The sequence below is a fragment of the Hyaena hyaena genome, unplaced genomic scaffold (assembly GCF_003009895.1).
Source record: "Hyaena hyaena isolate Hyena2069 unplaced genomic scaffold, ASM300989v1 scaffold_491, whole genome shotgun sequence".
NCBI classification, from domain to species: domain Eukaryota; kingdom Metazoa; phylum Chordata; class Mammalia; order Carnivora; family Hyaenidae; genus Hyaena; species Hyaena hyaena.
The window spans coordinates 548,632-573,443 of NW_024081114.1; the positions used below are offsets into that span (position 1 = coordinate 548,632).

A 24,812-nucleotide genomic window follows, 5' to 3' on the forward strand; every position below is an offset into this window, starting at 1 on the left:
GAATTGTGATACATCCAGCTTTGCTCTTCTTTTTCAACTTTTATTTATTTATTTTTTGGCTATTTGGAGTCTTTTGTGGTTTCATACAAACTTTAGGATTGTTTGTTCTAGTTCTGTGAAAAATACAGTTGTTGGTATTTTGATAAGGATTGAATTAAATGTGTAGATTGATAATCATTTTAATAATATTTGTTCTTCCAATCCATGAGCATGAAATGTCTTTCCATTTCTTTGTGTCATCTTCAACTTCTTTCATCCTTGTTTTAATTTTTTAAAATATTTATTTATTTTTGAGAGAGAGCAGAGAGTGACAGAGTGAGCAGGGGAGGGGCAGAGAAAGAGACACAGAATTTGAAGCAGGCTCCAAGCTCTGAGCTGTCAGCACAGAGCCCCATGTGGGGCTTGAACTCACGAATGGTGAGATCATGACCTGAGCTGAAGTTGGATGCTTAATGCACTGAGCCACCCAGGAGCCCCATTCTTTCTTCCTTGTTTTAAATAGTTTTAAGAGTATCGGTCTTTTTGTCTGGTTACGTTTGTTCCTAGGTATATTAATATTTTCGGTGCATTTGTAAATGGGATTGATTTCTTAGTTACTTTTTCTCTACTTCATTATTGGTATATAGAAATGCCACAGATTTCTTTTTTTAAAAAATTTTTTAAATGTTTTATTTATTTTTTAAAATTTCTTTCTGTTTAGTTTTTTTTTTAATTTTATTATTATTATTATTTTTAATAGTTTATTGTCAACTTGGTTTCCATATAACACCCAGTGCTCATCCCAACAAGTGCCCTCCTCCATGCCCATCGCCTCCTTCCCCTCTCCCCCACCCCCACCAGTCCTCACTTTGTTCTCAGCATTCAAGAGTCTCTCATGGTTTGCCTCCTTCCTTCTCCCCTACTATTTTTCCCCACTTCTCCCCCACGGTCCTCCATTATATTTATTTCTGAGAGAGAGAAAGAGACAGTGTGAGCAGGGGAAGGTCAGAGACAGAGAGAGACACAGAATCCGAAACAGGCTCCAGGCTCTGAGCTGGCTGTCAGCACAGAGCCCGATGCGGGGCTCAAACCCACGAACCATGAGATCAAGACCTGAGCCGAAGCCGGATGCTTAACCGACTGAGCCACCCAGTCTCCCCAAAATGCCACAGATTTCTATACACTAATTTTGTATCCTGCTACTTTACTGAATTTAAAGTACTAGCAGTTTTTTAAACTAGTTTACTAGTTTAAAACAGTACTAGCAGTTTTTTGGTTGACTTTTTCAGGTTTTCTATATATGGTATATGTCATCTGCAAACAGTGAAAGTTTTCCTTACAGATTTGGATGCTTTTTATTTCTTTTTGCTGTGGTTAGGACTTCCAGTACTAGATTAAATAAAAGTGTTGAGAGTGGACATACTTGTCTTATTCCTGACCTTAGAGGAAAAGCTGTCAGTTATTCCCCATTATGGATGATGTTAGCTGTGGGTTTTTCTTAATATGGCTGTTATGTTGAGATATGTTCTCTCTAAACCTACTTTGTTGAGGGTTTTTTGTCATGTATGGATGTTGTACTTTGTCAAATACTTTTTCTGCATCTGTTGAAATGATTACATGGTTCTTACCCTTTGTCTTACTGATGTGATGTATCATGTTGATTGATTTGCAAATACTGAACCACCTTGAAACCCAAGAATAAATTCCACCTGATTGTGGTGAATGATCTTTTTAATGTATTGTTGGATTTGGTTTGCTTGTATTTCGTTGAAGATTTTTTCATCTATGTTCATCAGAGATATTGGCCAGCAGTTCTTTTTGTTAATGGTGTCTGTATCTGGTTTTTGTATTAGGCTAGTGCTGGCCTCATAGGGTGAATTTAGAAATTTTCCATATTTTTCTATCATTTTTTAAAATAGTTTGAGAAAGGGGCGCCTGGGTGGCTTAGTCGGTTAAGCGTCCGACTTTCGCTTAGGTCGTGATCTCGCGGTTCGTGGGTTCGAGCCCCGCGTCGGGCTCTGTGCTGACTGCCAGCTCAGAGCCTGGAGCCTGTTTCAGTCTGTGACTCCCTCTCTCTCTCTGACCCTCCCCTGCTCATGCTGTCTCTCTCTCTCTCTCCTGGAAATAAATAAAACATTAAAAAAAAATAATAAAATAAAATAGTTTGAGAAAAATAGGTATCAACTCTTCTTTAAATGTTTGGTAGAATTCCTTGTGAAGCCACCTGGTCCTGGACTTTGTTTGTAGTTTTTTGATTTCTAATTCAGTTTCTTTGCAGGTTATTGATGTGTTCAAATTTTCTATTTCCTCCTGTTTCAGTTTTGACATTTTATATGTTTCTAGGAATTTATCCATTTCTTCCAGGTTGTGCTGGAAGACAAAACTATATGTTGGCATATGTTGGCAGTTTTTCAGAGTATTCTCTTATAATTGTTTATACTTCTGAGGTGGTGTTTGTTATTTCTTCTCTCTCATTTGTGATTTTATTTATTTGAGTCCTTGCTCTTTTTTCTATTTTTTCCCCAAAGAACTAGCTTCTGGTTTCATTGATCTTTTCTATTGTTTTTTTTTTTTTGTTTGTTTGTTTTTGTTTTGTTTTTTTTTAGTTTGTGTATTACTGATTTGTGCTCTAATCTTTATTATTTCCTTCCTTCTGCTGGTTGTTCTTTTTCTAGCTCTCTTAGGTGAAGGGTTAGGTTGTTTATTTGATATTTTCTTGCTTTTTGAGATAGGCCTGTATTGCTATGAACTTCCCTTATAGAACTGGAGTTCTTCCCTGGAGTTTTGAGCCATTGTGTTTTCATTTTCATTTGTTTTCATGTACTTTTAAATTTTTCTTTTATTTCCTGGTTAACTCATTCATTGTTTAGCAGCATGTTATTTAATCTCTATGTATATGTGTTCTTTCCAGATTTTTTCTTGTGGTTGATATCTAGTTTCATAGAGTTGTGGTCAGAAAAGATGCATAGTATGATTTTGGTATTTTTGAATGTGTTGAGGTCTATTTTTGAAAGTGTTGGCTCATATGTGATCTGTTCTGGAGAATGTTCCATGTACACATGAAAAAAATGTGTATTTTGCTGTTTTAGGATGGGATGTTTTGAATGTATCTGTTAAGTCTGTATGGTCTGTTAAGTCTGTATGGTTTGATATGTGTTTTTCTGTCTTATGTATTTGGGTGCTTCCATGTTGGGTATGTAAATATTTACAATTATTAGATTTTCTTGCTGAATTGTCCCCTTTATTATTAGTATCCTTATTTGTCTCTTGTTATAGTCTTTGTTTTCATTTATGGACTATTTTATATGACACATGTATTGCTACTCTCACTTTCTTTTAACATCCATTTGCATGGTAAATATTTTTCTCTTCCTACACTTTTCATTATGCCTGTGTCTTTAGGTTTAAAATGATTCTCCTGGAAGCAGCATATAGATGGGTCTTATTTTTTTAATCTATTCTGTCACTCTTGTTTTTTGATTGGAATGTTTAGTCCATTTACTTTCAAAATAATTATTTAAAAATATGTATTTATTGCCATTTTATTACCTCTGTGATTCTTTCTTCAGCTTGAACTAGTCTCTTGGTGAAACTATCTATGGAATTTTTTTAGTTATGTCATTGTTGTCTTCAGCTCTGGAGTTTTTTTCTCCTTTTTATTCTATATTCCGTTTTAAAATGGAAGTTAGGGTTTTCTTTTTTTAATATATGTATTTTTTCCTTTTTTTAAAAGAGAGAGAGCATGAGCAAGGGAGAGGGGCAGAGAGGTAGAGAGAGAGAGAGAGAGAGAGAGAGAGAGAGAGAGACTCTTAAGCAGGCTCCGTGCTTGGAGTGGAGCCTCATGTGAGGATCAATCCCATGAACCTGGGATAATGACCTGAGTCAAAATCAAGAGTCAGACACTCAACCAACCGAGTCACCCAGGCGCTCCACATTTTTTTAAAAAATTTTTTTAATGTTTTATTTATTTCTAGAAGAGAGAGAGAGACAGCATGAGCAAGGGAGTGTCAGAGAGAGAGGGAGTGACAGACTCTGAAACAGGCTCCAGGCTCTGAGCTGGCAGTCAGCACAGAGCCCGACGCGGGGCTCGAACCCACGAACCGCGAGATCATGACCCAAGCGAAAGTCAGACGCTTAACCGACTAAGCCACCCAGGCGCCCCTCCACATTTTTTTTTAAAGCTAGTTTTCATCTTTGTTGAACTTCTTATTTTGGTCATGTATTGTGTTCTTGATTTCATTTAGTTGTCTGTGTTCTGTTGTAGTTTACTGAGATTTTTTTTAAAGATGATTATTTTGAATTCTTTGGCAGTTCATAGATCTCTGTTTTGTAGAGTTGGTTACTGGTACTTTATTTTGTTCCTTTGTTTTTGTGTTTATTTGTATTCCTTGTGGCTTTGTTTTGGTATGTATGAGTTTAAAATTTTTTTTTATAATTTATTTTTGAGACAGAGCATGAGTGGGGGAGGGGCAGAGAAAGAGGGAGACACAGAGTCTGAAACAGGCTCCAGGCTTTGAGTGCCAGCACAGAGCCGGACATGGGGCTCGAACCCACGACTTGCGAGATCATGACCTGAACCAAGTCAGACGCTTAACTGACTGAGCCACCCAGGAGCCCCTGCATTTTCTTTTTAATGTTTACTTATTTTTGACAGAGAGAGACAGCACGTGAGCAGGGGAGGGGCAGAGAGAGAGGGAGACACAGAATCCAAAGTAGGCTTCAGGCTCTGAGCTGTCAGCACAGAGCCCAACACAGAGCTTGAACTCACAAACCATGAGATCATGACCTGAGCCGAAGTTGGATGTTTAACCCATTGAGCCACCTAGGTATCAGGCATTATTACAGTCTCTTGTAGTGAAAGCCTTTCACCCATCACACTGTCCAGAGATTTTGGATAGGTTTTTTGATGAAGTCTGTGCATGGGCTTGCTATTGGAGTCTTCTGGCTGGATGGTCTGGTGGTTAGGGATGGGCCTAGAGCCTAGGTTCAGTGGTGTAGGCCTTGTGCTGGGGCCCACAAGGGGGCAATCCTGATGGCTTGGAGTTTGCTGTTAGGTCTGGCATAAGACTGGAGCCTGGTTTCTTGGGAGTTAGCCTTATGCTCAGATGGGCCTTGAGCTGGAGTCCACAGTTTGTGTGGGCTGGTCAACACACTTGTGGTGAAGTTAGGTGCTCACTTCACTCTTCTTTCATTGGGTGAATGTCTGTCTCCACACTGGGATGTCTGGTGTTGGAGGTAGGTAATACACATAATATGAAGTTCTCTTTCTCACCCTTTTCTATGTGTGTTTTCTTATTTCTGCGTTCCATCCAAGTGCTGTAATCTCTCACCTGGAATCCTTAACTTTTATGAAGGTATTTTCATGCATGGATAGTTCAAATTGATGTTTCTGTGAAGGGATGAATGCTGAAATCTGCTATTCTGTTATCTGGGTGACGTCACTCTTGTATCATATGTTTATTGTAGAATTTCTGGAAAATACCCAAAAACAAAATGAAGATTAAAATAATATGTTGCCACCATCAGAGATAACCAATAAATAGCATTCTCATATTTGTTCCATATGTTCATTAAAAAATATTGTTTTGTAGTCTGCATTTTCATTTTATATATTTTGATATATTTTTCCCTGGTCATTAAGTGGTCTTCTAAAACAAGATTACATTACTATGATAAATAAATATGTTTATATTTTAATCATGGTGCTATTATATACCCATATTTAGCTAAATTTTTATAAGTATATTTGGAAAATTTATAAGAGATTAATTAATGTGGAATTTCTTCATCAAAGCTTATGAACATTACAACATATTTGCTATTAAAATATGTTTCTCAAGTTTTCTGATGATTTCAGATGATGATTTTATACATATGTGCATGTGCTTTTACTACATGGTATGTACAATTGCTGTTATGTTATTTTTTTTTTAATGTTTTTTATTTATTTCTAGGAGAGAGAGAGACAGCGTGAGCAGGGGAGGGTCAGAGAGAGAGGGAGACACAGACTCCGAAACAGGCTCCAGGCTCTGAGCTGGCAGTCAGCACAGAGCCTGACGTGGGGCTCGAACCCACGAACCGCGAGATCATGACCTAAGCGAAAGTCAGATGCTTAACCGACTAAGCCACCCAGGCGCCCCTGCTGTTATGTTATTTTGTGAGCTCAGTGTTTCCTAACCTTTTTTACGCTGTAGCATGCTATGGTATACCTAGAAAATGATAATAATTGTGTGGCACCCTAGGGAAAACTGAAATGTTTATCGCTGTACTCTGTTAGCCTCGGCCTGACTACCCACAGTGTTGAGAGGATCAGTATTTTGGTCACTTGTAAACCCTGGTTGGAAGCTCTGGGTTAGAGCACAGGGATGATAAGGCCCTAGGTAGTTTCCCGTGTTTTGTGTAAGATTTCCTTTGTTTCTTACAATAGGCTATACAGTTTGGTATACCGATTTTGCAGGTATGTACAATTTATCCACTTTACTGGTGGACATTTAGTTTTGGTGGTATTTGTAATTACAGATAGTTTTTTCATTCCTATCAGTACTTGGCTTTATCAGTTTTTTTTGTTTGTTTTGTTTTAGTCATTCTGGTTTGTGTGTAGTGATATTTCTTAGTGCAATGATGAGTCATGATGACCATATTTCATTTACCTATGGCCATCATGTGGATGACTGCATGACAGCTTTTTTTCTTTTCTTTTTAGTTTATTTATTTTTTTGAGAGAGAGAGAGAAAGAGCATGAATGGGGTAAACAGGCGCCATGCTGTCAGCGCAGAGCCCAGTGCAGGGCTCGAACTCCTGAACTGTGAGATCATGACCTGAACTGAGATCAAGAGTTGGATGCTTAACTGACTGAGCCACTCAAGTGCCCCTGCTTTTTTTTTTTAATTGAACTTTTTGTTTTGAGATGGTTATAGATTCTTATGCAGTTATAAGAAATAATGGAGAGATTCCCTGTACTTTTTATCTGGTTTCTCCTGATGGTATCATCTTACAAAATGATAGTAAATACCACAACCAAAACCCTTCTATTGATACAGTCAAAATATAGAACATTTCCATCATCAAAAGGATTTCTCATGTGGCTCTTTTATAGCAATACCCACTTTCCTCCCACATATCCACCTCCTCCGTTATAACTCCTGGCTACCATTACTTTATTCTCCATTTCTATGACTCTGTCATTTCAAGAATGTCTTGTAAATGATATCATGCATTATGCAGTGTTTAGGGATTGGCCTTTTTTACTCAGCATATTTCTCAGGAGATTCATCAAGATTGTTTCATATATCACTCATTTATTCTTTTTTCATTGCTGAGTAGTATTCTCTTATATGGATACTCCAATATTTTTTAAACCATTCACCTCTTGAAAAACATCTGGGTGGTTTCTGGTTTTTGACTATTCTGTGGAAAAGCTGCTATAAACATTTATGCACAGATTTTGTATTGACATACATTTTCATTTCTTTAGGATAAATACCCTGGACTACAGTTGCTTGGTCATATGATAGTTGTTTATTTATTTTTTCAAGAAACTGTCAAACTGCTTTCTAGAATGACTCTACCATTTCACATTTTCTCTAGTAATGCATGACTGATCCAGTTTCTCTGTCTTTCTTGCCAGAATTTGGTTTTCCCTTATTTTTCAATTTCAGTCAGTTCTGATGATTGTATAATGATAGCTCATTTGTGGGTTTTAATTTGCATTTCCTCAAGGGCTAGTGTGCTTATTCACCATTTACATATCAGTGAAATGTCTCTCTATATTTTTGCTACTTTTTAATTACATTAAAATTTTACCATTGAATTGTGAGATTTCCTTATATATTCCAGATACTATATAGTCCTTTGCTGGATATGTAGTTTACATGTATTTTCTCCCATTTTGTAGTTAGTCTTTTTATCGTCTTAACAAGTCTTTTAAAGAGAAAAAGTTTTAGTTCTGAAGTGTAACTACAGTTTTCCTTTACAAAAATTTTTAAAAGTAGGCTTAATGCCCAGTGTGCAGCCCAACACGGGGCTTGAACTCATGACCCTGAGATCAAGATCTGATCTGAGTCAGATGCTTAACCGACTGAGCCACCCAGGCACTCCTACAGTTTTTCCTTTTATGGATTGTGGTTTTGGTCTCATGTCTAAGAACTCTTTGCCTAGCCTTATTAAATCCCTAAGATTTTGTCTGATCTTTCCCCCCTAAAATTTTGTAGCTTTATGTTTCACATTTATATCTATGATCCATTTTGAATTAAATTTTGTGTGAAGTATGAAATTTAGGTTAAGGTTAGTTCTAAATTTTTATTTAACATTTTATGGCCTGTGGATATCCACTTGCTCTAACACCATTTGTTGAAAAAGCTGTCTTTTAGTTGGAAGTATTTTCATGGTTCTGTTTCTAGGTTCTCCATTCTATTTCATTAACCTATTTGTTTATTTCTCTGCCAATATCGCAAAGCCTGATTGCCCTATCAACATAGTAAGTCTTAAAATTGGGTGAACTGATTCTTCTCACTTGATTCTCTTTTTCAGAGTTGTTTTATATAATCAATTTGCTTTTTGTATATATTTCAGAATGATATTGTCTATACTTGTCTGCAGAAATCTTTCTGAGATTGTGATAGAAATTGTGTCACTTTGGGGAGAATTGACATGCTGAGTCTACTAGTCCACAAGCATTTATTTATATCTCCTTTGCTTTCTTTCATCAGCATTGTGTAATTTTCAGCATATAAGTCCTATGCAGATAGATTTTTGCCTAAGTATTTTATTTTTTTGAGGATTTATAAATGCTACTGTATTTTTAATTTTGGCATCCATGTGTTGATTGCTTTTATATAGAAATACAAATGATTTTTGTAGGTTTATCTGTATTCTGTGTCCTTGCTAAACTGCCTTATTAATTCTAGGTAGTTGGGTTTTGTTTGTTTGTTTGATTTTATGTGTTGCTTGGGATATTCTGTGTAGACAATCTGGTTATCTGCCAATAGGGATAGTTTTGTTTCTTCCTTTCCAGGAACAGAGATTTTTTTTTCTGTAACTATATGAATATATTACATAGTATCAAATTCTGCCCATTGTTAAGTCTAAAATGAAAGAGACACTACATTCCCAAACCTGAGGATACTAGGACACCATCAGAACTGATGAGATGCTTGAGGACCAGGGGGTGATTGTGACAGATGCATTTTGTTCCTAAGTAATTGGGTGGATGTGTTAAGGTGGGAAACTCAGAGGTTAAAACATTCTTTTGTGAAATATAGTGAGTTCTGCTCTGCACATGTTGAGTTTTTTGATGCCTGTGTTACATATTTGTTGATATGTCCAATAGATATTTGAAGGATACATTAAGAATTTAGGGAAGAGGGGCGCCTGGGTGGCTTAGTCGGTTAAGCGTCCGACTTTCGCTTAGGTCATGATCTCACGTTCGTGGGTTCGAGCCCCGCATCGGGCTCTGTGCTGACTGCCAGCTCAGAGCCTGGAGCCTGTTTCAGTCTGTGACTCCCTCTCTCTCTGACCCTCCCCTGCTCACGCTGTCTCTCTCTCTCTCCTAGAAATAATAAATAAAAAAAAAATTAAAAAAAAAAGAATTTAGGGAAGAGATTGGAGTTATAATAAGAATTCCTACTTTGAGATGATAGATGATGCCATTGGAAAGAGAGCATATGTAGAATGAGTAGTGATCTGAGGAAGAAATGCTAATGAAGGAAAAATGTTTAGAGATATAATGGGAAGATGAAAATAATACATTACCATAGAAACTATAGAAACTTCTGTTATCAAAATTCCACCTATTTGTTAAGCTCTGTCTGTCTTACAAAGTTCAGTGATATCTTCTGGACATCATCACCTTCCTAGTCCCATCACCTTTTAGTCATTTCTTAATATGTATTTCTATAGCAGTTTCTTCTTCCTCTAGTCTAGCACTTGGCATATTCTAGTTTATGAGTCTAATTTCCCTATCAAGATTTTATGTGCCTAGAAGGCAGGGATTAGATCTTAGTCATCATTGTTTTTGCTGTGTATGGCATAGTTCTTATTTACAAGTTGTTTAATTGAATGAAACAGGAGATGGTCAGGGGCTTCAAAGGGGTGGAGTAAGAAGAGAACTGAGGCAAGTCCCTTGGATTTATTGATCATTGACCTTAGGAAAAGTGTTATATCTGGGATGGTGGGGAGTGAATAGAGTTCTCTAGTCTTCTTTCAAGTCCGTATTGCCCTTCCTTATACTCTCTTCTTCATTCCTTAATTGTGTGGTTTTAAGTTTTTCTCCTTAAGTACGTTGTTTCATTTGATGGAAAAATATTTTTTCTCTGTGGCCTGTTAAGATTCTATTTTTCCAAATGTAGCTCATGTCCCTTTCTCAGTGAAACAGCTGCCCACCCCTATATTAAACTCACTCTTTGATAAACTTCCAAGGCACTTCGTATAATTATTACTAACAAATTATTTTTCAAGATCTCTATCTGTACCTTATCATACCATATTCCAATTCATATTCTGTTTATGTTGTATAACATTAATAGTGTACTCGATAAATACTTAGATCTTTTATCTTGATTTTTAAATATCCATAATATCCATAGTAAATTATTTCAGAGTTTTTTTTTTATTTTAATCTTGAAAATTTTCTTTTAAATTCTGAGGTCACATATAACAACCTGTAAAATGTGTTTTCAATCTAAGTTTAAATTTAAAAGATAAGCCATGAAGACTCATAGCATGGCATTCTTTATGAAATATATTTGTGACAGACTTCTGCAATCCTTGGTACAGAACTTGTTCCTGCTCTGGTAACATTGTGGTACCAACCTATAGTAGACTAGATTTCAAGCACTCCCCTCCCCCCAATTTGTTTTTAATGGGCTCTATTGGGTCAGAAATTATTAATTTTATTTTTTACTCTTTGTATTCCTAGCATGGTTTTTCACACAGTACTCATGTTTGAATAGCTGAATGAATTTCTTTGGTTTATAACACTGAGGTTCTCTAATATCCAGGCTGATAATATCTGTAAAATAGTTTTGTTTTGACATTCAGTTTTTATTTGAATTGTGCTTTATTTTTGCCATTTAAAAATGTATTTCATTATTCAGTTTAAAACTGATTTTAAGGCATTATAAATACCACAACATTTGGTAGTTATTCTTTATGATCTATGTTGTAATTTCTTGGTGTGTATTTTACCCATTATACCTTCAATAAATTAAAGTGTCTTCTTTTCTGTTCTAGAAATTGTATTTTTGTAGAGGAGTCAGTAAAATGCCAGAGTTTAACTTTAATTTTAAAATACATGCTATTATTCAATAGCTTTCACATATGAGCTAATTTAAGTGGGAAAAATTGGTTGGATTGAACAAAAAGCCCTTTCTCTTTCCAGATTGCAGCAATTCTCCGGAAACGAAAATTAGACTATTATTTACACAAACTACTCCCTGAGATCCTACAATCTGCTTCATTTCTGACTGCTAATGGGGCCTTGTATATGGCTTTCTTTTGCATTTTAAGGTTGGTACTCATAATCACCACTGGAGGTTAATACAAATTCCTTTGTTGAAACTATGAAACAAACAGATGTTTATATAAATGTTGTACAGGTCACTGCTTGTATGTTTTTTTCTCTTTCAAATGACATTTATGTATCTCAAAGAAAGTTTATTAAACCAGGAGTTGTGGGCCTCTTGGCTTAGAGATGAAGAAAAACTTCAAATTATTGCTATGATTATATAGCAGAAGTGTTTTGGTGTATTGTGAGCTTTCTGAGGCCTACTATATTTACCAAGTTTTTGATTAGGATATCCTAACTTTTCAATTTCATGGATCAAGAATTCAAAGCAACTATCCATGGTATAGGTGAGGTACACACCTATTGAAGTGAGTAGACTTCAAAAAGACTATAAAATGCTCGTGTTTTATGTAAAACGGTAAGTTAAATTTTGGTATATCCTTTTAATGAAACTTATGCTCCTGATTAAGTCTTATAATTACTTATGTCACAGGCTTCCTATGACATAGATGCAGTTAGAATTCAGTTTTTAGTGCTGTGACATACCTTAACATGTTTATTAGATATTTACTTCTTATCTTTTTTCCCAGTGATTACTGAAAACCCCAACTAGTGTTTTTCTTGAATCTGTCAAGTTAAAATACTAACTTTACATTATTCTCATATTACTGTTGCCCAGAGTAGTTCTGTAGGTATACATTAATTGCAGTTAAAAAGATAATTTTCAAATGTCTTTTAGAGATTTTCCCTCCTCAAAACATTAATATTTATAAGCTTATAGAATATGCAGAAAATAATTGATAAGGTTTATGCTATTGAAAAAATTATGCTTTTAAATTGATTTGAAAATGTGTGTAAGAAACTATCATATGTACTCTGGAAAGTTTCTAATACTTGTTCACATGTTAAAAATAAAGTTATAAGATAATTAGGCTTAAAAATATTACAATAATCATAAATTGCTGTTGTAGCTTATTTCTTTATGTCTGTGAACTTGTTTGGTTAACTTGTGGACATGCAAAATACCTATAATACTTATACTTAAAATACTTACAGTTACATCTCTGTTCCTCCTGTAACTGACTCATTAAGTTATTTTTCTGGAATTTTGCATTCAGTAACTTCTTACAGCCTTTGTGGATTTTATAGTGGAGGGAGAATCACTTCTAGTTTTCTCGGGCAGGTTTCTGATGTTCATTTTAGAAATACCTATGTTATATATGCTCTATAGGTTTTCTAATTCTTTTAAAGCTAAACTTCAGTTAAAAATACCATTTTATCAGTGATCTTTAATCTATGTGTGTATATATTTACATTTTTTGTTATAATGTGTTTTTTATCCATCAACCAACTTTGTTCAGATTATTTTTTTGCAAGTTTTATGTGCTGCTTCTCCCTTTCTTAGGAACATAGTATCTTCAAAAGGAAAAAACTCTTCCTAACATTCCAAATATCTTTTTTTTGATCTCTTTAAAAACCCAAGCAGCTAATGACCATTTTATAGCATGTGAACACCATGTAATTTTTACTTTCAAGGGACATATTCTAGTAAGTAAAAAATGATATACATCTATATCTATATAAAACTAAAAAATATAAAATACTTTAGTAAGTACTGTAAGAACAAGTTATCAAGGGTTGTAGAAGCAAAGAAGGGGTGACATTTGTTGAATATTTATCATGTGTTAAGAAATAATAGTAGTAATAATTATAACAACAGCTAATGTTTCCTTAGCACTTTCTGTATGTCATACATGGTACTAGGAAATAGCTCATGTAGTCCTCATGACAACTCTATGAGATAGGTAATATTATTGTTCCCATTTTATAGATTAGGAAACCGAGAGCATAGAGGGTTTGCATAGTGAGTAATGTTGGATCCAAGGAATGTCTGAATGAATGTGACTGACTAAAGTATTGGAAAGAGAGATACTTACTAGTTTGTTGTAGTAACCAGAGTCGGAGATGGTGAGGGACTTAACTAAGGGAGGAGTAGCAGATTGGAGAGGAATTTGAGAGTTAAATTGCATATGGAAAAATTTAAGGGGATGATTTAATGTGTGGGGAAAGGGAAAAGAAATTAAGGCTGTTTCAAAGTGTCAGACACAAGTGGGTACGTAGTTGTTATTCCCATTAACCTAGGAAAAGAGAGGAGAGAGCAGTTCATGGGGATAGGGGAGAGAGATAATGAGTTTGATTATGGACATGCTGAATTTGAGGTGCCATTTAGGTAGAGGGTGGAGTTTCATAATAACTGAAATAACCAAATAAAAATTTCATATAAACATTCCAAATTTGAATTTCAGGAAGATACTTGGAAAATTCTACTCTTGGAGTCCTGGCTTTGGTGCCGCTTTGCCAGCATCTTATGTGGCCATTCTAATTGAAAGAAAAAGCAGGTAAATTTTTATATATCTACTTATGTAATAGTAGTTTACTAGCTTACTGTCCTTTATCCCAACTAAAATTTTTTTAACTTACTATTTCTTGTAGTCCAGGGATGAGAAATATTTCCACATATGATTTTAGTCTTACAGATATTTGATGGAAAATTTAATTTTGCATTACTATTATCATTTATGTTTATTAAGTCCATTAAAATATAAAGATTGACTTCATAGAATAATAATACCTACTGGTCTTTGTTTACTAAAAAACTAGAGAGTTCTCTAAGGTGCCTAAATAAAACATAGCCTACACAAATCTAATTGAAGATCTTTTCTAATGACAATACCATTATCACACCTAAGAAAATTAACAGTTTTCTCTTAATGTCTATATCTGTAATTTGCTTCAATTCATTGAGTGATCTCTGTTAAGTCAGTTATTATTTTTAAGGTATCCTCTCATTAAAAAAATATTTTTCGTTTATATAAACCTGAAAGTGTTTCAAGTGACACAGTAAGATTTCTATAAAATGCTACAAACTGTTATGTAAATTAATCAGTCAGGTAAACAGCAGAAGATAAAGCTTTTGCAAAAAGAATTTTTGCCATCTCATTAATAATGATTTTCATTGCTGAGAACTGCTTTGATTCCATCTTTATCCCAGAGAGTCAAAATGGGGTCATGTATTAATCAAGAAAATGGAGTCCTGTGTTAATCAAGATAAGATTATCATCCAGTTTAGGAAGATGTTTGCAATAATCACTGATCTCACATTGAGTATAGATAGATCTGATTATCAGTTAATTAAATATTTACTTAAACTACCTGAGGCAATTTTTAATGCCTTCTTGTGTAACATATGGTGTCTAAACTTTTGGTTCTTTGCTTGTATCATAATACTTTTGGATTATTAAAATTACTAAAATCATAGGGCTGGTGGATATTATTAGCCCAGCATAATCAAATCAGAATCCCTAGAAAGATAGGTTATCATACTTGAAAGTTTAGTACAGAATAGTACTGTATATTAAGAGTGTGGATTCTGGAGCTGTACTATCTGGCTTAGGCAACTGGATCTGTCACTTACTGTGTTATATGGCTTATTCCTTACCTGAAAAATGGAGATAGTGGTAATCTGTTTACATGGTTGTTCAGAGAATTAAATGAATTAATTTATGTAAAAGTCCTTAGAATAGGGCCTGACACATAGTAAATGTTAAGTGTTAAATGTTATTATTGGTTTTTGCTCATTAATGAGAGTTATTCTGGTGATTGCAACTTCCTGATTTATTTAATAATGTGAATACTGGTTTTAGAAATAAGATTTCAAAATACGTAACTCATAAATGAAACTTTAAATATGCTTTAAACCAAGTTTGCTCTGATTTATTTATTTTTAGCACTTGAGTAATAAGAGCATTTTTGAAGTTTTTTGCCTATTTTCAACAGAAAATGTTGAAATTGAACACCTGTGTACCAACCTAGAATCAATAGTTGCTAACATTTTGCAACTTTTACTTAGTTGTAAGTGATTATATGTATGTGTGGTTATGTGTGTATATGTGTGTTTGTGTATGTGTGTGAACCATTGCAAACATCATGACACTTTACTCCTAAATGCTCGAATATGCGTATTTTCAAATAGGGGTATTTTCCTGTTTAATTATAACATTGTTATTACATGTAAGAAAATCAACAGTCACTCCCTAATACCAGCTAGTCCATAGTGTCCTAAAATGCTTTTATTGCTGTATTTTTTTTAACTAGACTCTAGTGGAAATTATGTATAGTGTTATGTTTCTTTATTTTTTTTAAATTTAGCTTAGTCTCCCTACTCCTTCCCTCTACCCATGACATTGAGTTATTGATGTGACCAGGCCAGTTGTCTTGAGTATAAAACTTTTCTGATTTTGTCTGACTTTTTTCCTCATAGAATTGTTTAATTAATTCATTTAACTCATGTATTTCCTGTAAACTGAAGTTCAGTCTAAAACGTGATTACATTTAGATTAAAAATTCTTAGTAAGAATATACTTAATAGATGATGCTAAAGCCATCAGGTCCATAATTCCAGGTGGTTCAAGTTTGAATATGTGATTAAAGTAGTAATCACCAGATCTTTTCAATAAAGCTGTTATTTATTATTTTGGGAGAATTAGCTGAATAGTTTTCTTGATATTCCATAGTCCTTGCTTTGCTGGAGTGAACCTGAGTTGATCATGATAATCAACTATTTGTGGATTGGCTACATGTTGTGTGTGTGTGTGTGTGTGTGTGTGTGTGTGTGTGTATTCTTTATTAGGATTGTCATTTACTTCATAAAATACTACACAAGTTTTCCTTATTTTTGTCTTGATTGGGAATACTTTAAGTAGTGATGGAATTTTCTGGGTTTTGAGAATTTTCTTTTGATAAGTGCTTTATTTTTATCTCTTAGATTCTGATATGTAATACTTTCATTACCATCATTTTCTAGAAATTCTGTAATTTTGATTTGTATTTCTCCTTTAATATAATAATTATTTTGTAGAGAGCTAAAGAAGATAGAATGGCCCCTTTATTATTAATTTCTAGTTTTATTGGGTTCTTATCTGAGAATGTTATTCACAATCTTTTCTCTGTGTGAAACCTTTATAAGGTGTTCCTTGTGGCTTAATTTATGCTCAATTTTTGTAACTATGTTTTGAACACTTGGCAAAAAGTGCATTATCTTTTATTGGAAGTTCAAAGGTTGGTAGACAGCTATCAGATCTATGCTATTGAATATGGTTTTAGGTTGTATCTTTAATGTGAGGTGCAATTTCTAGCATTAAAAAGTATGCCCTTTATTTCATTTAATTTATTTTGGATTGAGTTCCAAATGTTTAGTTCTCTTTCATTTTCTTTTTTTGCTTGCATTTGCCGAGTATGTCTTTATCTTCCTGAAATACTTTATATGTCTTTCTTATATGCCACATAAATTTGGGTTATATTTGGAGTGCCAATATGAAAAAAATTGTTTTATTTGAATACCTAAGTTCAGTCCATATACATTTATTTATACAACTAATATATTTGGCTTAGTTCTGCCATATTATTTTATGCTATTTTTATTATGTTTGTCACTATGTGGTCTGCTTTATTATTATCTTTTACTTTCAACTTTGACCTGATTATATAGAGTCATGGAATATTACACAAATACTACATAGAGGCACTTGAAAACTTTTCAGTTTCCCTTCAGTGATAGCATTTTATGTAACTGTGGCATAATATAAAAGCAGGAAATTGACATTATTGTCAGCTAGATTATAGCCCTTATTCATGTTCACCAGTTTTTACATTGACATGTATTGACCATTATAGTATCATACAGAGTAAGTCCTCTGTGCTTGTTCTTCATCCCACCCTCCCCCCAACCCCTAGTGACTACTGATCTTTTTACTTTCTATAGTTTTACCTTTTCCAGAATGTCCTATAGTTAAAATCATACAGTATCTTAGCTTTTCAGGTTGGCTTCTTTTATTTAGTAATGTGCCTTTAAGCTTTGTCCATGTGTTTACATGGCTTGATAGGTCATTCCTTTTTAGCGCTGAATAATATTCCATTGTCTGGATATATAGCTGTCTGTCTTTTGCCCTGCTGCAGGACATGTTGGTTGCTTCCAAGTTTTGGCAGTTACCAGTAAAGCTGCTATAAACATTTATGTGTGCAGGTTTTTGTGTATTTATGCTTTCAACCCCTTTGGATAATTACCAAGGGGTATGATTGCTACATCATATATTACAAGTATGTTTGACTTTGTAAGAAACTGCCAAACTGTTATCCAAAGTGGCTGTACCAGTTTGCATTCCCACCAGCAGTGAATGAGAATTCCTGTTGGTTCACATCCTTCCCAGCATTTAGTGTTGCTAGTGTTCTGCATTCTGGCCATTCTAATAGGAGTGTGGTAGTGTCTCATTGTTTTAGTTTACATTTCCTTGATGGCATGTGTTGTAGAGCATTTCTTCATGTGCTTTTTATTTCATTTTATTATTTTTTTATGTGCTGAATTAATCCATATGTGTCTTTCTAGTAGATTTCCTGTATACAGCATGTACTTGGGTTATGTTTTTTGATCAGCTCTGGTAATGTTTGTGTTTTAATTGGTGTACTGAGACTATTGACATTGAAAGTGATTATTAATGTAGATGATTCATATCTACTATACTTATTAGTCTGTCTTCCCACTTCTTATGCCTTTTGTGGTTTTAACTGAACATTTTATATGGTTCCATTTTTTTCTCCTTTCTTAATAATCAATTATACTTTTTTTTTTAACTTGTTTTCAGTGGTTGCCCTAGTTTTGTAATACGCATTTACAGCTAATCCTAGTCTACTTTCAAATGACACTGTAGCCTTTCATAGGTAGTGAGTATACCTTAAGATAATAATATAATCCTAATTCCTTCTTTCTGTCCCTTATATCATTGCTATCATTCAGTTGTATGTAAGTATTCATGAGACACACACACACACACACACAGACCCCTCATATATATACATAAGCATACAAAATCAATTACATTATTGCTTTGGTTATAGTATTCCATTATTGTACATTGTTACAGTATAATTTTGAATGAACTGTTATCTATTAGAGCAATTAAGAATAAGAGAAATAAAATTTTTTATTTAACCTTATTTTTTCTTTAATGTTCCACCTTTCTTTATGTAGATGAGTTTCTTATCTGTACTGTTTTCTTCCTCTTTAGAGAGCATTTAACATTTCTTGCAGAGCAGGTCCACTGGCAACAAATATTCTCAATTTTTGTCAGGGTATGGAATTCTAGGCTGTTCCCCCCCGCACCCCCAACACAAAATATTTTACTCCACTCTCTTGTTTGCATGGTTTCTGAGAAGAAGTTGGATGCAGTTATCTTTGTTCCTCTGTGTGTAAGGTGTTTTTGTTCCTCTGGCCTCTTTCAGGGTTTTTTCTTTTTGTTTATTTTTCTGTAGTTTTAATAAGGTATGCCTTGATGTACTTGTGTTTGTTTGTTTGTTTGGCATATATGCTGCTTGGTGTTCTTTGAGCTTTCTTGATTTGTGGTTTGGTGTCTAACATTAATTTAGGAAATTTCTCAGTCATTATTGTTTTGAATATTTCTCCTGTTCCATTCTCTCTTTCTGTCCTTTAGCTTTTCCCATCATGTGCATGTTATACCTTTTGTAGTTGTTTCACAGTCCTTGGATGGTCTGTATTTTTTTTCAGTCTTTGTTCTTTTTGTTTTATAGTTTTCAAGGATTCTAGTGATATCTCCTCTAGCTCAGAGATGCTTTCCTCGAGTGTGTCCCATCTACTAATGATTATATCAGAGACACTCTTCATTTCTGCTGTAGTTCATTTTCTTTCTGGTTCTTTCTTAGGAATTTCATCTCTCTGCTTACCTTGCTCATCTGTTTCTATTTGCCATCTATTTGATCCATTAGAGCCCTTAGTATTAATCATTCTTTTATTTTGTTTGTTTATTTAAAAGTAAGCTCCAAAACCATTGTGGGGATTGAACTCATGACCCTGAGATTAAGAGTCATGGTGCTTTACTGATTGAGCCAGGAGAGTGCCCCAATCATTGTTTTAATATAAATTCCTGGTCTGATAACTCCAGCATCTTTGCCATGTCTGGTTATGATGCTAGCTCTGTCTCTTCAAATTGTGATTTTTGCATTTTGATGTGCCTTGTGATTTTTTTCTTGATAGCTGGGCATGATGTACCAGGTGAAAGCAATTGCTGTAACAGGCTGTTACTAATGTGGTGAGGTGTCGGGGGGAAGGAAACTTCTATAGTCCTGTGGTTAGGCCTCAGTCTCTCAGTGAACCTGTGTCTCTAGACTGTGAACTTTATGTCTTTCTCAGGTTTTCTTCACCTCTTAGGTGGGGCAGGATGGTTAGCATGTGCTGGAGTTGCATACTTTGCTTTCTTCCATGTGCAACTGAGTTAGGTATTTCCCTTCCCCATGTCACTTAGGCTCTTGTAATACCTTAGTAGGTTAGGCCCTGGTAAACTAGCTTTTACCAAGGACAGGCCCTGTTAAGAACAGAATGCTACTGCTTATTTCAAAATGATTCCTCTTTCTTTCCCTCTACTTGGAAGCATAAGGGGCTTTCCCCTTGATATTTACTTAGTTAAGCTCCCAGAGGTAAAATGCACAAAGGTGTGAGGGTCCCTCTATGACTGGGCACCCCTTGAATTTTTTACTCTCACACTTGTCCACACTGAGCTTCCTGCAGTTTATCATGTAGTGTTTTCCTAGTCTGGCTTTCATTCCCTCTGAGGTTTCAGCTGGTTTCTGTTCTGGGAGATTGTGATTCTCTATCTGCCTATAGTCTCTTCTTTTTCGGGGGGCAGTAGTTTGTAGGGTGACCTTGCTTCTCTTATGGATCTAAGAAGAATTGTTGAATTTTCAGTTTCCTCAGCTTTTTTACTTGCTGTTAGGATTAAGTGAGGATTTCCAAGCTCCTTGCACAGAAACTGGAAACCTGGAAGAAGACATTTTTTTTAGTCCATTTTTACTTTTTTTTTTGTTTTTCTTTTTTTATTGCTTGCTCTAAGGACTACTTAGGTATCTTTAACTTTAGAGTTTCTTAGTGTTAATATTCCATCATCTTGCAAAATGTAGAACTGTGTTTAGGTCTGTCTTGGAGTCTGCTTGCCATATGACCTCTTTTATTTCACTGTCCCCCACCCGCTTTCTTTGGCTGGTGAATAGTCGCTTTCTCTGGCACCAGGGATTCAATTATCCATTCTTTCTCCATGGATTTGTAATGGCCCTTGTCATATACCAATTTTTAATATATATGTGCATTGTTTATTGCTAAATTCTTTTCTCTTGATACATTAGTCTAAGTCTTATTTTTTATAATTTTAGGTAAAAAAAAAAACTTTCCTTTGATGATAAGCATGTGTTTAAATACACTAACTCCAAAGTAAAATTGTGCTATTGATATTAAGAACTATAACTTTTTAAGGTACAAAGAGGTTTCCCGGAAGTGAGGTGATAACTTGGATTTTAGTTACTACATTATTTTCTGTTTTCTTTTTGCTTTTGATAATAAACTTTTGTTTTAAAGTTTTCTGCTTTCATTTCTTAAGTGAGCTATTACACTAGTGTTTTATATGTAGACATTAAATTTGTAGGTAGTTATCAATTATAATCTGTTCTGAATGTTAATTGGAATAGTCTGACCTAATGAAAATTTTAAATGTAGCTTCTTTGTAAGGACTTTCTTTGCTGAAGTTGCTGAGGAAAAGTTGATCCTTATATTGATGTGATTGTTGAGTAATCGAACCCTTTGTGATTGTAGCGATTTAGTTCTGTTGTTTATTAGGTGATGCAGTTAATACCTGGAAATAGCTCTCTAGTTCTTTTTTTTTTTTTTCTTGACAGTTGTGTGTTGTGTGTGTTTATGTGTGGCAACCACAAATCCTGGTTGAGGCCTAATTAAAAACTTAAAACTTGAAGCTTTTATTTTTTAAATTTAAAAAAATGCTTATTTATTATTTGTTTTTGAGACAGAGAGAAAGAGAGAGAGAGAGAGAGGAAGAGAGAGAGAGAATCCCAAGCTGGCTTCATGCTTTCAATGCAGAGCTGTCCTTGGGGCTTGATCCCTCACACTACAAGATCATGACTTGAGTGGAAATCAAGAATTTAACACTTAACTAACTGAGCTACCCTGGAGCCCTGTGACTTATTTTTTAAAAAGCAGGTTTAATAATAATTTTTTGGAGTTCACCTTAAAACATAGAAAAGCAAATTTTTTTGCTTCATCTTTTTATAATTTTTTTTTTTAATAGTGTACTTTTAAGCGAGTCTGGTCTGTGTTTATCTGAAATTGTGTAAAAGTTAATGGTCTTATTTGCTTTGAAAAACTATTTTTTACTTACCACAAATTTTAGTAAGATTTCATTAAATGTCATGACTCCTTAATATATTATATATAACTTACAAAGGCTGAAGTTACGTACATCTAGTGCCCAAAGTAAAGTGTATTAATATTATAGTTGTAACTTTAAGGAAAAGGAATTTGTAATTATGCCCTTAATACATGAAGAAAATCAATGGTATGTTGGTGGAGGTAGCCAGCAGTCAGGTTGAAGTGTGAGTCTAGATTCAGGAGAAACATGGTAGTCATAAATAAAATTTGAAGCTTTCTTCGTATAGGTGGTCACTGGGGCTATGAGAGAAGATTAGAGTGTGAAAACCCAGAATAAGAAGAAATATGAGGTTAGAAGGTGGTAAATAGCAATGTTTAAGGAGTTTTTTGTCCATTGAGATGTGTGTACAGTTCATATTTTTAATAAATCAATAATAGAGTAGAAGATACAGAATATGGAGGATTAGCAGTGTCAAATTTTAGTGGCAGCCCTAACTTTTAAATCTCTAGAACTTTATTTAATAGTGAAGTCATTACTCTGAGATTTTACATTCTGTACTCAATTGTGTAATCAGTTTTCCAAAAAGCATTTAATGAGGTAAGAGCATAGAGTATGGTTATACACATACACATATATATGATGGACGTACATAAGTACAGATATATAAATAAAGATCTGTCTGTCTTCATAGGTATTTTTTCATCTATATTGGTTTGACTTTCTTCCTTCCTACTTTTCTTTGCCTCTCCAACCCATCCACCCATCTATCTATCCATCTGTCTTTCCCAGTCTTCTTCCCTCTCTTTACAGAATTAAGCATGCTTTGCCAGCTAGTTCCTGACACCTCCTAAGAGGGCAATTTACTTAAATCTTAATCGTATCACTGTGGGATTCTGAGAAAACTTTGAAGTTGTTTCCAGGGTTGCTTAAAAAATTTGTGCCACAAAGAACTGTGATCATAGTAACTCAGTGGGAAGCATTGGTAACATCTAGTTTATCGCTAGGTGGGCTGTTAAGAACTAGTCTTCTCTTTCAGTTTCTAGGAAGTGCTTTGTTTGTGGTTCAGAAAGTTGCTCTGGTGGGTTTTGTTTTGTAGAATTGCTATGGAATTTGCTTTGATATTTAGTATTAGTTTAGATAAGTTAAAACTGCAGGGTGCTCAAACATGACATGGATTAAAATATCAAATATTGCACATTTATTCTAAATCTACTCATGGGTTGAATTGTTAGATTACACTGTTGTAGTTATGAAACTCCTAAGCAGATATGACCAAAATGAGAACTCTTTAATATGTGAATAAAATACCATGACTTTGTTTTATAGATTCTTAGCATCTTCATGTTTTAGTGCCATGTTATCTTTACAGGAAGAAAATTAAATTACCTTGCAGTCTTCTGAAAAGTTTACTTTGTATTATCTGCTGTATATAATAGAATATGATCATAGACTCTTGCTCTTTATTCATTCTTATACTTTAAGGCAGTACTTTTATACTGTTCTAAAACATTCTGACAGATGAAAATTTATTGTATCTTGAAGACTTTCTGAGATCATTAAATAGTATCTCGTAGTAAGCTATTACAGTTGTTAGGGACTTTGACTTTGCTTTTCTTTAATCTATAATATTCCATTTTTTGTAGAACACAAACACACACACACACACACATAGAGAGAGAGAGAAGGAATATATAAACATTTAGAATCTAGAAGTTATACCATGCCTACTATATTCCCTAATAGCCTTAGTTATGAAATGTGTTACAGTGTCATTCAAAAGTTTCAGAAGGTTAGCCAAAGAGTATGTGCATTAAGGTTTCCAGAAAAAGAAAAGATGATTATCCATCTAATTAGATACAATAATGTTGTTTAAAGATAGGAAAATTTGGAATTTAATGGAATGTGAGGATACCTTTTAATTTACTGAGGTGTTAAGGAAATTTAGTTATTTTAATGTTTTCCTGCAGGAATAATGATACTGTTATTACACAGAATTTTTAAACAGTGATTCTTAATACCTTTTTTAGGTAGTACCCCTTGATGTGCACACCCCCCTTAAATTTTGCATTTAAATTGAAGACATTCACCCCTTCTTGTATCAAAAAAAATTATTTGTGGTTCACTGAGTTTCATCTTTCTTCCAATCTGGTGATTCTCAGAAGAATGGAAGTAAAGTATCACAATCTCCTGGGAAAATTTGAAAGTTACTGTTTTTCTAGGCCCTAGCTCTTCCTATTCAGGCCTAGGTCACCTTTTGTTCTTATTGGCACTTCCTCCTTCCCCATTACTGTTGTAATAGTATCTTATTATGAAGATTTTATTTTATTATTATTATTTTTAATGTTTATTATTATTTTTTATTTTTGAGAGAGAAAGAGCGCATGCATGTGGGGAGGGGCACCCAGGATGCAAAGTGCAAGGCTTGAACTCACAAACCATGAGAAGATGACCTGAGCTGAAGTCAGATGCTTAACCCACTGACTGAGCCACCCAGGCGCCCCTGTTTTAGCAGTATTTTAATAGGTAACTTGGTTTCCAGAGAGAATTTACTCAACTAAGAAGGGAGTGACTTGTTTGTTTTCAGATCTTGGCTAGGTATAGTCAAGTGTTTAATAGACTGTTTCTTGTGATACTCAGCATCCCTGGAGAAGTGATAAAATAAATCAATATTCTTTTATTCTGTACCTACCAAATTGAAACGGGAACTGAGGTTAAAGAGGCCAGATTGGGGAAACCTATCACAAGGAGTCTGCTTTTAATACAGCATATCATGCTCTTCAGAGATACTGCCTTTTCATTCTTGAGGCTATTAGTTCTGGGTTGGAATTCAGCTAAAGCTGGGAAGGAGGTGCTCTTTCTTATTATTTAGGAACAATAAATTGAAACCTAAGACCAGAATAGAATTTCATCTAATAACACTACGTCTGCTGCTTTTACCCAGTAGTAAGAGTGTGTCAGGGTTTTATTCATTCTGAAAGCACAGAAGCCTCTTAGGTTACTATGTGAAATAAAGTCAATGAGTTGCAGAATTTAAAGGCAAGTTAGTAATG

The 24,812-nt window shown here is 34.4% G+C and overlaps 1 protein-coding gene across 1 annotated transcript in view; it reads left to right on the top strand.

Annotated features, from left to right (window-relative positions):
• The window catches only part of TMEM135 (transmembrane protein 135), a 239,311-nt gene that overhangs the window by 15,367 nt on the left and 199,132 nt on the right, over positions 1-24,812 (top strand). The window contains exons 2-3 of the mRNA XM_039254345.1: positions 11,357-11,484; positions 13,789-13,881. Coding sequence (XP_039110276.1) covers positions 11,357-11,484; positions 13,789-13,881 — 221 coding nt within the window. The remainder of the gene's footprint in view (positions 1-11,356; positions 11,485-13,788; positions 13,882-24,812) is intronic.